Source organism: Malaclemys terrapin, chromosome 6, assembly GCF_027887155.1.
Source record: "Malaclemys terrapin pileata isolate rMalTer1 chromosome 6, rMalTer1.hap1, whole genome shotgun sequence".
NCBI classification, from domain to species: Eukaryota; Metazoa; Chordata; order Testudines; family Emydidae; genus Malaclemys; species Malaclemys terrapin.
In genome coordinates this window covers 16,077,716-16,092,914 of record NC_071510.1, presented here as the reverse complement: position 1 = coordinate 16,092,914, position 15,199 = coordinate 16,077,716, and the positions used below count along the sequence as shown (strand labels likewise).

Genomic DNA, 15,199 nt, shown 5'->3' with positions numbered 1-15,199 from the left:
CATTTTAACCAATCATAGTTTCTGAAATTTTTCACACAACTGCAGTGTTGGTGTATAAGTAAGCTCTGTGTGTGTGTGTGTTTCTATTTCAAACCCTTCAAAGTGTTGGTGAGGATTGTAACTGTCCATATGGTAAAAGATGTTTGCCCACCATTCGTGACACATTTGCATTATGGCATCTGGTTACACTCCCACCTGCAATTAAAGCAGTGGTGGGCAACCTGCGGCCCTCAGGCCACACGCAGTCCATCAGGCTAATCCGCTGGGGGGCTGTGAGGCAGTTTGTTTACATTGAGCGTTCACAAGCACGGCCGCCCGCAGCTCCCAGTGGCCGCGGTCAATGGGAGCTGCGGGAAGCGGTGCAGGCTGGCCGCCGCTTCCCGCAGCTCTCATTGGCCGGGAACGGCGAACCGCAGCCACTGGGAACTGCGGGCGGCCGTGCCTGTGAACGGTCAATGTAAACAAACTGTCTCGCAGCCCCCCAGCACATTACCCTGACAGGCCGTTGCCCACTACTGTGTTAAAGGGATCAGGTAAACGGTTTTGTTCTGGACAATGATTTCAGTTGTGAAACATGTGGCCCACTATGATAAACTGCAAAGGACAAGGGCCAGATCTTCAGCTGCTGTAATTCACCATAACTCGGTTGCCACTTTCCTAGTTTACACCATCTGAGAATCTGGCTCAATGGGTCTTAAGTTGCATCTACAGTGTACTATCCATCCTACTTGTTACCTAGTCAGAGTTGATGAAACACTAATGAAGGTCTTCTCACCACCATAAGAACTGTGTGTTTGAATTTTCTTTTTCTTTTTGCCCTCTGCCAGAGCAGATGATTTTATTCATCGCTGTGAAAAGTGGCTCATTTGCCCAGTGTCACATATTCACAATATCTGTATCATGCCAGGAGTCTGAGCATATAAAAATGAGTCAATATTTGGCTTGATAACCAGTCTCTGATTAAAGATTGTTGATCTTCTTGTGTTAGTACTGGGTGGTCCAGCAAAACTGGATTAAGTCAGAAAACAAGCCAAATAAAAGGAGATGCACCATGGAAGAAAGTACTACGTGCAGGTCAGCCACTGCTAACCCTTTGCCTGAGATGTACTGTTTTATACTCTATTTCAGCAAATACTGCAACACTCCCGTGAAAATGCTACAAAGGTGATATTTCTCATTACTGATGGATATTCCAATGGAGGAGATCCTAGACCCATCGCAGCATCCCTGCGTGTAGAATTTGGAGTAGAGATCTTCACATTTGGAATATGGCAGGGCAACATCCGAGAACTGAATGACATGGCTTCCCATCCAAAGGAGGAACACTGTTACCTGCTTCACAGCTTTGCAGAGTTTGAGGCTTTAGCTCGCAGAGCTCTTCATGAAGGTATTACATTTAGTAACCCTGGAAGTATCATTTCAGATGCTATAGAGAGCATAGGGCTGGCTGGAAATACAGTAACTCCTCACTTAAAGTTGTCCTGGTTAACGTTGTTTTGTTGTTACGTTGCTGATCAATTAGGGAATGTGCTCATTTAAAGTTGCGCAATGCTCCCTTCTAATGTTGTTTGGCAGCCGCCTGCTTTGTCCACTGCTTGCAGGAAGGAGCAGCCCGTTGGAGCTAGCTGGTGGGGGCTTCGAACCAGGGTGGACTGGCAGCCTCCCTATCAGCTTCCCCTATCAGCTCCCCGCTCCCCTAAGTTCCCTGTGTAGCAGCCGCCCAGCAGGCTAGCAATCGGCAGTTCAGCTGTCCCTTCCCCCGTTGCCATGTGCTGCTCCTGCCCTCTGCCTTGGAGCTGCTCCCAGAGACTCCTGCTTGCTGTGCAGGGGGGGCGGGGGGAACGGGGAGTCTAATGTCAGGGTGTCCCCCTCCCCCCGCTCCTGCACCCCGCTTATCCCTTTTCCATATAGGGCAGGGAGGGGACGTGGAGGGAGAGAGACAGAGAGAGCTTGGGGCAGCAGCTGCTGTCTCAACTTCCTGATTCACTTAAAAAAACAATGCACTTAAGAGTGGGTCAGCTTACTTAAAGGGGCAGTGTGCATCTCTCTCTCTCCCACACATAAGGTATGTGTCTCTGTCTGCTATGCTGTCGCTCCTCCCTCGTGTTCATGCTGCCTTGTGTGAGAGGCTACATTAACAACAATGTGTTAACCCTTGAGGGCTCAGCCGAGTGCTAGTTCATCATTTAGCAGCAAGGCAATCCCTAGGAAATATCCCTCACTCTTCCACCCTCTAACTTCACCACCTCAACCAAGCTTCACAATCATCATAGCTATGAACAGTATTAAATTGTTTGTTTAAAACGTATAGTGTGTGAATATCTATATAATATATAGTTTTTGGTCTGGTGAAAAAAATTTCCCTGGAACCTAACCCCCCCCCCCCCATTTACATTAATTCTTATGGGGAAATTAGATTCGCTTAACATCGTTTTGCTTAAAGTCGCATTTTTCAGGAACATAACTACAACGTTAAGCGAGGAGTTACTGTAAGGCCTTGTGAAATGTTTCATATAGGTGTTGTCTCTTTTCTTCAGTATTTTTCTTGCATTCATGTGTATTACATTCAACAGAAACCAACAGATTTCAGGAATTAAGGTAAATAGTAGATCTTTCAAAGTCAACAGATTGGGCCAAATTCTTCTCTTTGATGTGCATGTACATTTGCCCTTTGCACCAGTTTCAAGGCTTCATTTTACCTGAGTAAGAACTGGGTAAGAATGTCAGGGTTTGGCCCAATAGAGATTTTGCCTAAATAAGAACTTTGGGCCAGTTTTCAAAGGTATTTAGGCACCTAAAGATGCAGACAGACCCTAGGAAGGACTTCAGAATTCGTCTCAGTATTAATAAAAGCCTTTATACACTATGGGCAAATAACACATATTTAGAATATTTCAAAAATTCATAAAAATACCTCTCATAAATGTAAATGTGACGTTTCTTTAGGTATAAAAATTCTATAAAATGGAACTGGTTTCTGATGTTCACCTTTATGAAGAATTGCCACTGAACAAAAAAAGGAGGATAAGAGTAGCTGTTAAGAATATAGGGCTGGATCTTCACCTGGTTTAAATAAATGTATCTACACTTGCTTGAACGGAGCTATGCAACTGTACATCAACTAAGAATCTATCCATGAGTATTTATGTAGTTTTGATTTAAGTAAATCTTCTGATTTAACATGAATATGGTACTAGGGTGACCAGACAGCAAATGTGAAAAATCGGGACAAAAACGGGAGGTAATAGGAGCCTATATAAGAAAAAGACCCAAAAATCGGGATTGTCCCTATACAATCGAGACATCTGGTCACCCTATATGGTGCATATCTACCACCGAATTCTTTTGGTGCATGGTGTTTTTTTCTGTTTTGAAGGATGTTTAATTAGATCTTTTTTTTGTGGAGGCGGAGAATCTACCTATTTTTAACAGTTACATATTCAGTGACAGACTGATCTCATAGGGTTATCAAAGTCAAATTCATTCCTGTGATTTTGGTGGAACCTAATTTGGGCCCTTGTTTTCCTTTTAATTCTTGCATTGAGGCCAATGATAATTTTGCCTTAGTAAGAACTAAAAAGAAACTGAGTAAAGACTTGTCAGAGAAAAACAGAGTTCTCGGGAATTTTACTTCATATACTTCAGTGAGCATTTTTCCTGAGTTAAGAACTTCAGGATTTGAGACATACATTTCAAAGAACTGAAGTTTTGCTTCACATCGTCATCCCCACAAGTGCATATTGGAACTATAAAGTTTTCAGCGACATTTCACTAATTATTAACTATTGTGGGCTTTTTAATTGATTTGTATTGCAGATCTGCCCTCTGGCAGTTACATTCAAGAAGATATATCCCACTGTTCATATCTCTGTGAGGCAAATGAGAACTGCTGTGACATCATGGCAAGCTGCAAATGTGGCACTCACACAGGGCAGTTTGAATGTATCTGTGAAAAAGGGTACTACGGTAAAGGACTACAGCATGAATGCACAGGTCAGTCTCCATTTTTCAGATTCCCCAATTTATCTACATAGCCTAAATGTAAATCTAATTCAGATCACACGAAGTTATATGCTGTTCTGCATGCAGATCTATGACTATGGGCTGGTCTACACGGGGGGGGGGGATTGATCTAAGATACGCAATTTCAGCTACGCTATTCATGGAGCTGAAGTCGAAGTATCTTAGTTCGACTTACCTGATTCCCCGTCAACTCCGCTTACTCCTCCTGCTGAGGTGGAGTACGGGCATCGATTCAGGGATCGATTTATCGCGTCTAGACGAGACACGATAAATTGATAGCCGATAGATCGATTACTACCCGCTGATCTGACTGGTAGTGTAGATGTGGCCTATGAGTCTGATGCAAAGTCAATGGAAAAACTCCCATTGACTTAGTAGGTTTTGAATCAGGCCCTTGTAGATTAATCTTAATGCAAACGGTTCTTACATTAAACTCATGATAGACTGAATAGTCTTGGATTCTCCCAAATTGGCTTTCACTTGCCAGAGAAGAAAAAATTCCAGTTGCTAAGCAGAAACGTATCACATCTCAATAAGACTTTTGTGTGACTATTTTTGTGAACTGCCCCTTAGTAGTGCTGATAGAAAGACAATCCTCTGACTGAAATAGAGACATTTATTGTATCTTATAGCAGAAACATGAAGGCAGTATTTTTGAATTCCTGGATTTCATATAGCATTGTCCATGAACAAAGATGAAATAGTCAGATGCAATATACAGCTTCACAGTAGACATTCATTTATTACTTATTTTTCACATATATAGCCTGACTTGCTTAAAGGGAAATAAGGAGGAAAATGATTGCACTGGTCTTTTGTGGAATTGGCTTTCAATCCTGGAAAGTACTGGATGCTACAGTGATAAGAGCTATTATAAAAATATGGTTAGATGGATATCAGCCATTTTGTCATTATGAAATCCCTTTTTACAAACAAAACCGAATTCAATTTAAAGTTTTCTTGCAATCAAAAGATCATCTAAGGAAGTGCTTTTTTAACGTAATGTAATGATTACAATAAGTGAAGGGAAAATATGCTTGTAAAAGGGATATACAAGTTGTGTCCAATTGCATTAACTTTTATGGGAGAGAAATGTCACAATAATCAAAACACTTCTTAACTTTTTTCTATTTAGTTTATAAGCTAGTTAAGAGAAATAGTTATAATGAAATATCACCAGAAAAAGAAATGTAAGATAAAGTTAATACTGATTTGTATCAATCTTAATTCTGTCTCCAAGCTCTCACATGTATAATCAAAATTTTCACCAGCTGCCTCATGAAATGTAAGCCTGCTCTGCTGAGTATATGAATTACAACAACGTTATGGCCTTTCATGATATTTATGTTTTTTAAATTAAGGTTATGTGGTTGTTCGCTATCATTTGTAACTGTTGTCAGGCCTCTATTTGCTCAAAGGGTAGAGTGGAAAGGACACAGATAGATCTGGAACCTAAGCATGGAGGTTATCTTCTCAGATCTCTGTGAGAAGGATGAGTAAGGTCTAGCACAGAGGTCGGCAACCTTCGGCACGCGGCCCATCAGGGTAAGCTGCTGGCGGGTTGCGAGACATTGTGTATACATTGACTGTCCGCAGGCACGGCCTCCCGCAGCTCCCAGTGGCCGCGGTTCGCCGTTCCCAGCCAACGGGAGCTGCAGGAATCTGAGCATGTCACACTTTAACTTCAAATTTTCTTTGCTTTCATGAATATTTCATTCTACCAGTTATTTTAAGTGCCATATATTCTCAATCCTAACTCAATTGAAAAAGGTGGGTTTTTATATCTGATTTCTTCGGGCTCAGCTTGCATTAAGGAGCATTCCTATGGCAAAATATGGCAAACGTATTCAACACTTATACCTCTCAGTATATTGTTTTTTATTAACTACTGCAGAAATCAAATGAATTTTCCAGTTGACCAGTCATTACAGAACTATCACCAGATCCTGCACTTTGCCTCTTCCGTTGAAAAGGGTCTGCTCTAGCATGAACGTGCCCCTGAACAAAAACAGTATAAACCATAACTTCTTTAAGTGTGCATTTGGCAACTGCAGAACAAAGTGTTATTTCAATAGCACATCAGCAATCATCTGTTAAATCAAAGTTTCACGAGATATCCTGTATTATATGCAATGCCAGTGAAGTGCCAAGTTCTGCCATCTGCTGTGCATCATCTGGCAAAGTTAATGAAAGTTGCACACTTCTATTTTTGGATAGAATTGGCCTATTCTTGCAAATATAACTTAATCTGCTGAAGTGTTGTATTGCCTCTTAGGAAAGAGAGAGAGACAAAAGGTCACGTGTATTCCTTAAAAGAAAAACGTATTTTGAAATCTTGTTTTCCGAAGTAGATTCCAGTGTTTTTTATTGAACTTTCCCCTGGTGAGCATAAGTATGGTTTTGTAAAGCACGAGGAATTTCCAGACTCTATGCTAGCTCTTTTTCATGGTATAACGCGCGGGAATGCTGCTGGCAAGTTTGCTTTGGTGGGACTTGATGATGGACTGTGATTAATTGTGCTGCGTTTAGTTATCAATTTTTGAAGCTTGTGGATACCATTATAGATCATCTTTAATTCATAGGATATGACTTGCACATAGAGTTTTCATCAAGATAGGAAATTGTTCTCCTCCTCTAATGTATATACATGTCACATTCCAGGGTGCAATCCAGACCATTGACGGGCTGTGTCACTACCTGTGACAGGCTGTGTCACAACCTTGGGTGCCTCTCCAAGGTTTGCTGTTGTAGTTCCCAACTTGGGCTGCTTACAAACAGCCTATCAGCCTGCAGGCCGCATGCTCAGTATCTGTATAGCTGCAGCCCTGGTTTAGCAGTTCTGACCTCAGCAGCCTGTCAGCAATACATCAGTCACACTCTGGCTTCCACCTGCCTTGGTTACTACTTGCAGCAGGACCCCAACACACTCCCAGTCCCAGATTATCCCAAAAATGTGTGTTCTGCGCTGCCCAGCCTTCTCTTGGAAAGTTCAGATATTAAAGTTTTGTTGTTCCTGTAAAGAGTCAATATTCGACAGCTTGCTACTTTGACTGGAGTCAGGGCCGGCTCCAGGCACCAGCCCACCAAGCATGCGCTTGGGGCAGCACCTGGAGGGGGGCGGCGCGGCGGGGCGCTCCGGCCCGAGAGCGGGGCCGCGATTGGGCTCGCCGCCCTCCCCCCGGCGCTCCAGCCGGTTGGGGAGAGCGGAGAGCTGCGGTGGGCTCACTGCCCTCCCCCCAGCGCTCTGGCCGCCGGGGGCTCTCCGCCCTCCCCCCGGCGTTCTGGACGCCAGGGAGAGCGGAGCCGTGGCGGGCTCGCCGCCCTCCCCCCGACGCTCCGGCCGTTTGGGGATTGCGGCCTGCGGCCGGGCTCGGCGCCCTCCCCTGCCGCGCTGGGGTGGGGGAGGGAGGGCGGCGGGTGGCGCCGACTGGAGAGCCGGCCCTGACTGGAGTCACCAAATAGTTCAGTCTAAACACAGCATTGGATTGGTTTATATTAGAAAATAAAACAAGTTTATTAACAAAAGAAGATGGGATTTTAAGTGAGTTCAAGTGTAAGAGAGAAAGTTAGAAATGGTTACAAGTAAATAAAGCATGCATTTAAAAGTCTAAAACTTAATCTACCAAGTTTTAGTTCCAGGCTTTTGTTCAAGATGGCCTTTCTCATCTGCAGTCTTCCAGCAAGATGGTGACTGACCCTTTCCTTGGTCAGGATCTTTCCCAGAGGCTGCTGGTGCATTTGTTATCTTAGATGAAAGAGCAAGAGAGAGAACTTGGGGTTCTCTGCCCCCTTTCTTTTATAGTCCAGTGAACCTTGAAAGTGGATTCTTCTGAAGATTACCCCTTCAAAGCAAAGATTATTCAAACTGTAAAGGAGGTGACATAGAGTCTGGTGGTGATAGAGTCTCTATGCTCTTTCTTCCCACCTGTGTTTGCTGAAATGCAAATTTGCTTTGTCTCCTCTCATTTACTCCCCTTGCTGTCTTCAGGACCTGTTTACTACTTACCTGTAAATTGAGGTAAACCCACATTTCTCTGGATAGGATAGACCTGTTTAACAACATTTGCGTAGGCAGGGCTGAGTGGTTTTGAACATGTGCTAACAGCATCATAGGGGGATTTCATAACTTTACGTAGAATGTTGCTACCTATGTTTCACCATGATATTATTGACCAGTGAGTTATTAGTTTTCAAAAGATACCTCACAAGACCTATTTTGTACAAAGATTATTACAATAGTGTGTAGGGTGTGAATACAGGGGTGCATTTGGTCACAATGTGCTTTTTTAATTAAAATTACTCTATTTATGCCAGTGGTTAGACACATGGTTTATAGCATTATATCCGAGGCAACAAAATAATTATGGAAAGTCAATGAAAGCAGTACTGTACTTCCCTAATTACCCCAAAATGTCCTCTAGAAAGTCTCCATAAAATAAAATGAGAGCCACATGCTCAACATCAGACAGCAGAAATTGGCCCTAAACCTCCTCCAGTATTGTGAATGATTTGCCATAGAAAGAGGAGCAGACGGAGTGTTCTGTGCTTTATACAAACAAACAAAGTTAAGTGAGTCATGGCCCACACAGGAATTACACACATTCAGAGATTTCCATGACAGCTGTGACAAAGGAAGTCCATGGAAAGTAAAATATGAGACAGAATGATGGGAGAAAGAGACTCTCAGAGAAATATCAGTGTGCAAAATTCTACTTGGAGATGTACATACGTAGGAAGCTGCTAATATCATGGCTGGCCCTCGGTGTTGTGCAGCCCTAGTGAAGAATATTTTGGTTTCCACCCCACAAACATCCCCAGATGAACAAAGCAGATATCTTACGTTTCCTTCCTCTTCCCTTGTGTGCACCTATCACATTTCAAACTTATGTCGACTCTCAGATAAAAAGACAGCAGCTGCCAGTCAGAAAAAAGAAAAAAAAAAAAGCCTTTACACTCTGCCATTGTACAGAGATAGACCTAAGATGTTGCTGCCATCCTATCATTTTTAAGATAGCCTATTAAAGTTCATTCTATTCCAAGCCACACAGAATGCTAAAATATAACCTCTTTATATGCTTCAGCCTCTCTTTCTTGCTAGGTTAGGGAATGCATCTTCTTCACAACCTCCCTTCACCTGCAATGATGTTCTTTAAAATTAGGCTCTCGGAAGCAGAGTTCTTTGGCAACTGAGCTCTTCATGGATTGGATCTCCTCTCAAAGACATGATGCCACCTGAAATGTGGTGCCCTAGGTGGCCACTTTACCAGTTAAATCTAATCATGCCCCTAAACATTGTCCTGTTGTCTATGACATGACAGTCATCTTCCATCAATAAGACAAGTACCTTCTATGGTTTCTTTAACTGAAAAATATGGATTTCATTTTTTACAGCACACGCCGTTCATGAAGAAGATGTGTGGTTGGTAAAGCATCAATTAGTAAATAGAAGTTTTATAACAATGCTAATTTAAGTGCATATGTTAAATGTAGACATGATTTTTTTTATTATTATTATTTTTTTACTTTGCTGCATGAGAATGGAATGTGAATAATTACAGCGGTGTGGAATTTTAATAGTACCATCTGGATGAACAGTTCAAGAAGCTGTCTAGGCTTCTAACGTATTTCTAACAGGGATGCAACAAAGCAATTATAATCCAAATATATGACAGATCAGTTTTGCAAGCAAATAGTATGTTAATTAGAGCTGTGCAAAGCCTTTGCAATGAAACCCGAAACCACAGGAAATTTTGGCTTCATTTCAAGCTTGAAATTCAGACCAAGTCTGTTGAAAGATTTGTGAGAGTTTTTTTAGCACATCTGGGCCCAGCATGAGTGAGCTTGAGCAGACTTATAACTTTGTGTTGTCAGTGGGTAAAACTCTTGGTTTTTCAAGGTTTGGACCCAAATGTGGTGATCTCGGCTGAGTTTTGTTATGAGATTTTCAAGGTTGCTCTAATTTAGAAATGCAAAGGAAAACTTGGTGTGTGCGTGTGAGGGCTGGAGGGAGATAAAAAAAGAACTTTTTTTTTGTGGGGCTCCTGGTGATTTTTACGAAATTTAATGTAAATGTCTTATTAGCAATTGTTTCCTCAGTAGGACAGGAAGAACCTTGATACCAATCAAGATTACAATAGGCTATCCAAAGAATGCTAGGACAGCTACTCTGTCATCTTTTGCTGTAGGGAGGATTCTGCTCCTCTTTGGAATCTGGGTAGCCCTTTCTCTGCCCGCTGTAGTTTTCAGGAAGAGGTTCTGTAACTTTCCTACTTGCAGTGGTAGCAAGTGGTGGGGCTGGGCCAGCCACTGTCCAGTGCACAGTATGCTTGGGAAGTCACAGAGTGCATGGGATTTGAGGCTTCCAAAGTGTGCCGTGCATTTTGCCTTGCTTCTCCAGTGTGATTTTCATGGTAGTCACATCAGCAGCTGGCTGAGATCCCACCATTAAAAAGTGGGTGAGGAAAGGGGTGCAAGAAGGGGAGAATGGAGAAACTGATTGTAAGATACTTTGCCTTCGTCTCAGTGAAATTTCTGGCTCATTTTGCTGGTTGGGCAAAGGTGAGACTTGATTCCTGTTTTGTCCAAATGGTTTGGTCATCTCTAGTTTGGACCTCGGTAAAAAAGAATTTCTGTTGAGGCCAAGAATTGGTAGATGGAAAGAGGAACATCTGTTTAGGAAAAATATTAAATGCATAGGTGCTACAAATGGTGGTGTGTTATCTTGTGCTATAATTCTTGGTAACAAAAAATGCAGTAAATCCATTTAATAAATCAAAAAGAGCTGGAAAATTTCTACTTCAAATTCTGTGCTTTGACATCCAAATTCTACCCTTGGATGCTCAAGATATGCCCTTTCATGCATTTAAATGCCAGTCTGAGTGACCAGTAACAGGATTTTGATGTTCTATTAAGACTCCTGTGTCAGGAAATTGGATCTAAAATGTAGTTCTAGTATAGATTGGGTGGAGGATACTTTGGCCAGTTGTGAAACCTGTGCTACTACTGCTAATAGTACTTTGCACTTATTTAACACCTGCCTTCTGTGGATCACATAGTATTTTACAAACAGCGAATTTAACTTCCCAGCATACTTGGCGATAAATTCTGGGTGCATTTACTTATTTAAAAATGCTCCTCTGTAGTGGAATTTTATCATGCTATGGATTATTTTCTTTAGCTTTTCAGTTTATATATTTTATGATAGTGCACTGTGGCTTATAGATGAATATACTGTATTAAAATGACCAACTGTAACCAAAAGAGAGGAGAGAAATACACTGACCTAAACAAGAGAGAGGGATGCAGGATTTCCCCGGCTAACCAGCTAGGGATCCGTGCCTGCTTTTCATCAGTGCAAGTGTTCATTGTCATCATTTTTTGGTTCTTTATACTGTCTGACTTTTTCCAGACAATGGTTTGAACACGGCATTATGAATTAAAAGTGCAGAAAGAATGTAAATGGAGATGTGATGTCATGAGGATATTGAAGATTAAGCACAGAGACATTGATAAATTGATGGGGAGGCGTGTGTGGAAAATTGAAAAATGATGCAGACAGGGGTATGCATGGATTCGGCTTAGATAATAGAAAGGTAATTTCCATTTAAAAATCATAATTTTAGGAATTTAAAAGAGAATTAGAAAAATATTTATAATCTTTACTGTTATGTTTGAAAATAATCAGGTGATAGCCATTTTGGTTTTGAAAAGGATATAGATAAAAGTTATATGATATTGGTTTGGGGTTTTTTTAGACTTGTGCTAAAAAATACAGAGATATTTTTGTTTTAAAGAAACACTTGCCTATATAAACCCAACTTTTCCTGATTTGCCTTTGGAAACTCATTTAATAATGTTTCACACTACTTGTCAAATTAGGAAGCAAAGGAAAGGCCACATTGAACTGGTGTGGAATGCTACCATGTTTACTGGAATGTAGCAAATATTAGAAATATTCCTGTGTTTTGGCAATAACAAATATATGCCGGTAAATTCTTGATTTCAGGAGATCATTTACTAGTAAATATTAGTTTAAAGCAACAGTGTGGGAGCCTTAGTTATGTTTTTCATTATCGTGTGCTTTGATATGGTAGGAATGGCTCTGATTCAGATTATGAAGTCAGATGAGTGGTATCTTGTACTCTATTACAGTAATAATTTTGCATACATTATAAATGGTTCCTGGCATTGAAGTGAATTGTGAGCCACACATGTGTCACTTCTTTCATGAAGATGGGGAGTTCTTGATGAAAGCTTATTTTCTCTCGATTCCTCCCTCCTTATATTTACACAATAATACAAAAGAGGTTAATATGGCACTGTATGTGTAGGGGTTAAAGGGAGGGTTTGACAGATTTCTGGGAAACGTTGCTTATGCCAAAATAAATCCCACGTGGTCTGACTTCGCCGCATAAACGTTGTGAAAAGAAGACTGTAGCAAAACTAACGCTTTATATGAATACAGATTTAAAAAGGAAAGGAAGGTTTTGGTTTTTTTTATTAGTGATGTGATTACCACAACTCAGAGGTGGGGTTGGCCACACAGACTCTATGCAGAAGAGAAGGACATGCGGATCTCCTCATCTTCAAAACAGAATTTGTATCCAGACTCAGTTCTTTAGACACACTACAATAACAATCTCTGGAACCAGATAATGAATTTAACGCCATACACTGGCAATGTGATAGTTTAAACACAGCTTAGTACGTGGCCTGCATGAATGTAAAGAGAGAAATTGGATATTATGTCCATCTGCTGTGGTCCCCATTCTGTGCCCCACCTTTATTTTTAGCAGAGCAAATGAGCCACGTTTTTGCCCATAGCCTTGTTATGATAGAGATATTAGGCCTGATTAGAAGTCAGCAGGAATCTTTCTATTAACTTTAATGGGCTTTGGATCAGGCCCTTTGAAATGAGTGACTCATTCCCCTTCTTTCTCTAATTGTACACGGCAACACTTGGCTTCTTTAATGTTTAAAACACAACTGTTCTGTATTCCCCTTCTCCCCCCCACCCCCGCGACTTTTATTAAATGTGAAATGGTTTTGCTCTGTAAAAATGGTAAAATAATTAATGAATATATGTTACCATTAATAGGAAAAGACAAGACTGCATAGATATTTCTTGTTGAACTGTCTAGAACCTTATTACAATTTGAACTTGTCACCTTTAAAACAAAAGGCGAAATCTTTACCCACAAGGAGAGAGTGTTCGGTTAACATGCGTGGAGATTGGAGGTACTGGGTGAAATCCCCAGCTGGAGTAAATGGGTGCAGCTCCGTTGATTTAAATGGAGCTTCAGCTACTTACAGCAGCGAAGGGTTTGGCTCATTGTTTTCACCACCAGGCAATTCTCATATTTTTCCATAAACTCAAAAGAAACCTCCTGAGAATAACTAAAAAAAATTGGTTATAAGGCTCATAAAGTTCAAGCAAAGGGTGTTCCCTTATAAATGCCACGATAAACATGCAAAATTTCCATCTTAATTTAGTGTGCAGTTTGCTTCTGCAACAACAATGTGAGAAGATAAAGAACAAGGATTTTCCTTCGTTATTTGGGCTGTTAATTTTGCAGATGTCTCCCTTTTCAAATTGATTTTTTGCATAGGTGATTGTTGGAGGGATTAGGTCAGTACAAAGCAGCAAGCAGCGTAACATTGCCCCAGACACGTGGAAAGAAAGACAGGCCCGAGCGGAGTCTCAGGTTGGAGGGGGTTAATATAACCTCTCTCAGGTGCACAGGGGCCAATGGCTTACCCTGAGCCCCATTGGCTTGCCCACCAGCTCAGGTGAAATCTCCCATTCCCTCCTACCGGTTAATCCCCTCTCAATTCCCAGTGGGGGGAGGGTCTTTAAAGAGCTACTATCCTTGTGTCCCCACCAGTCCAGACAAAGCCCTCTTGCCTTGAGGTTGGGAGATTGTATTTCCATCTGTATTGTCAGGGCAATACCCCAGACTTCCTCTCAGGTTCATGTCTGTGTGGACAATAACAGCAGAGCACTTCTTTTTTTTTAACTTTATTTGAATCATTATCATGATTTAGGTGTATTAATGCCTCAAAATGCTATATAAAAAGAAATGTTCAGTAGCACTAATAAAAAAATAAAAACAAGAAAAATCACAGTTGTGGGTGGAACATAGAAACACCTACACACACAGCATGTGGGTAGTTTAAATTAATAGGACTGCCATCATATTTTAAAGACTTCTGTTTTTAATTTCTGAGTAGAAGTGCCCAGCTTCATAGAATCATAGAATATTAGGGTTGGAAGAGACTTCAGGAGGTCATCTAGTCCAACCCCCTGCTCAAAGCAGGACCAACACCACTATATCATCCCAGCCAGGGCTTTGTCAAGCCGGGCCTTAAAAACCTCTCAGGAAGGAGTTTCCACCACCTCCCTAGGTAACCCATTCCAGTGCTTCACCACCCTCCTTGTGAAATAGTGTTTCCTAATATCCAAGCTAGACCTCCCCCACTGCAACTTGAGATCATTGCTCCTTGTTCTGTCATCTGCCACCACTGAGAACAGCCGAGCTCCATCCTCTTTGGAACCCCCCTTCAGGTAGTTGAAAGCTGCTATCAAATCCCCCCTCACCCTTCTCTTCTGCAGACTAAACAAGCCTAGTTCCCTCAGCTTCTTCTCATAAGTCATGTGTCCCAGCCCCCTAATCATTTTTGTTACCCTCCGCTGGACACTCTCCAATTTGTCCACATACTTCCTGGAAAATATAACTGTCCACTTACTACATTTACTTCTCCCAGCCACTGCCCCTCACTCTATCCCATCAAACCTATGTAACTCTGGAACCTTCTCTTTGTTAAAATCCATTGTAATAACCAGACCTCTCAACCCACCCAGGCCCAGAGTCAAAACAAGGGACACACGAAAGTTCTTCATGCTGGAAACATAAAATGCTGTGAGATTAATTCTTTTAGTGTGCACCTGTATTTCTGGTGTAAATAATTTTCAAGAATGAAAGTGAGAGGACATCAGATTTTTGTGGAACACGGGGAATATGAGGACTAGAATGAGTGACATACCTTATTGTACTAGAATGAGGGGCAGTTGAGGGGTATGGTTCATTATGACAGAAACTGGGGAAAACCATCACCTCCATAATTCTACACTGTGGAAGCTAAGTACATTTTAACTGGGTCCTTGGAGAAAATTAGA

General features: G+C 41.5%; 1 protein-coding gene across 2 annotated transcripts in view; it reads left to right on the top strand.

Moving 5' to 3' along the window:
* Positions 1-15,199, top strand: part of SVEP1 (sushi, von Willebrand factor type A, EGF and pentraxin domain containing 1) — a 163,125-nt gene that overhangs the window by 16,456 nt on the left and 131,470 nt on the right. For both annotated transcript variants that reach the window (XM_054031824.1, XM_054031825.1), the window contains exons 2-3: positions 1,129-1,387; positions 3,817-3,993. In XM_054031824.1, the coding sequence (XP_053887799.1) occupies positions 1,129-1,387; positions 3,817-3,993 (436 nt within the window). The remainder of the gene's footprint in view (positions 1-1,128; positions 1,388-3,816; positions 3,994-15,199) is intronic.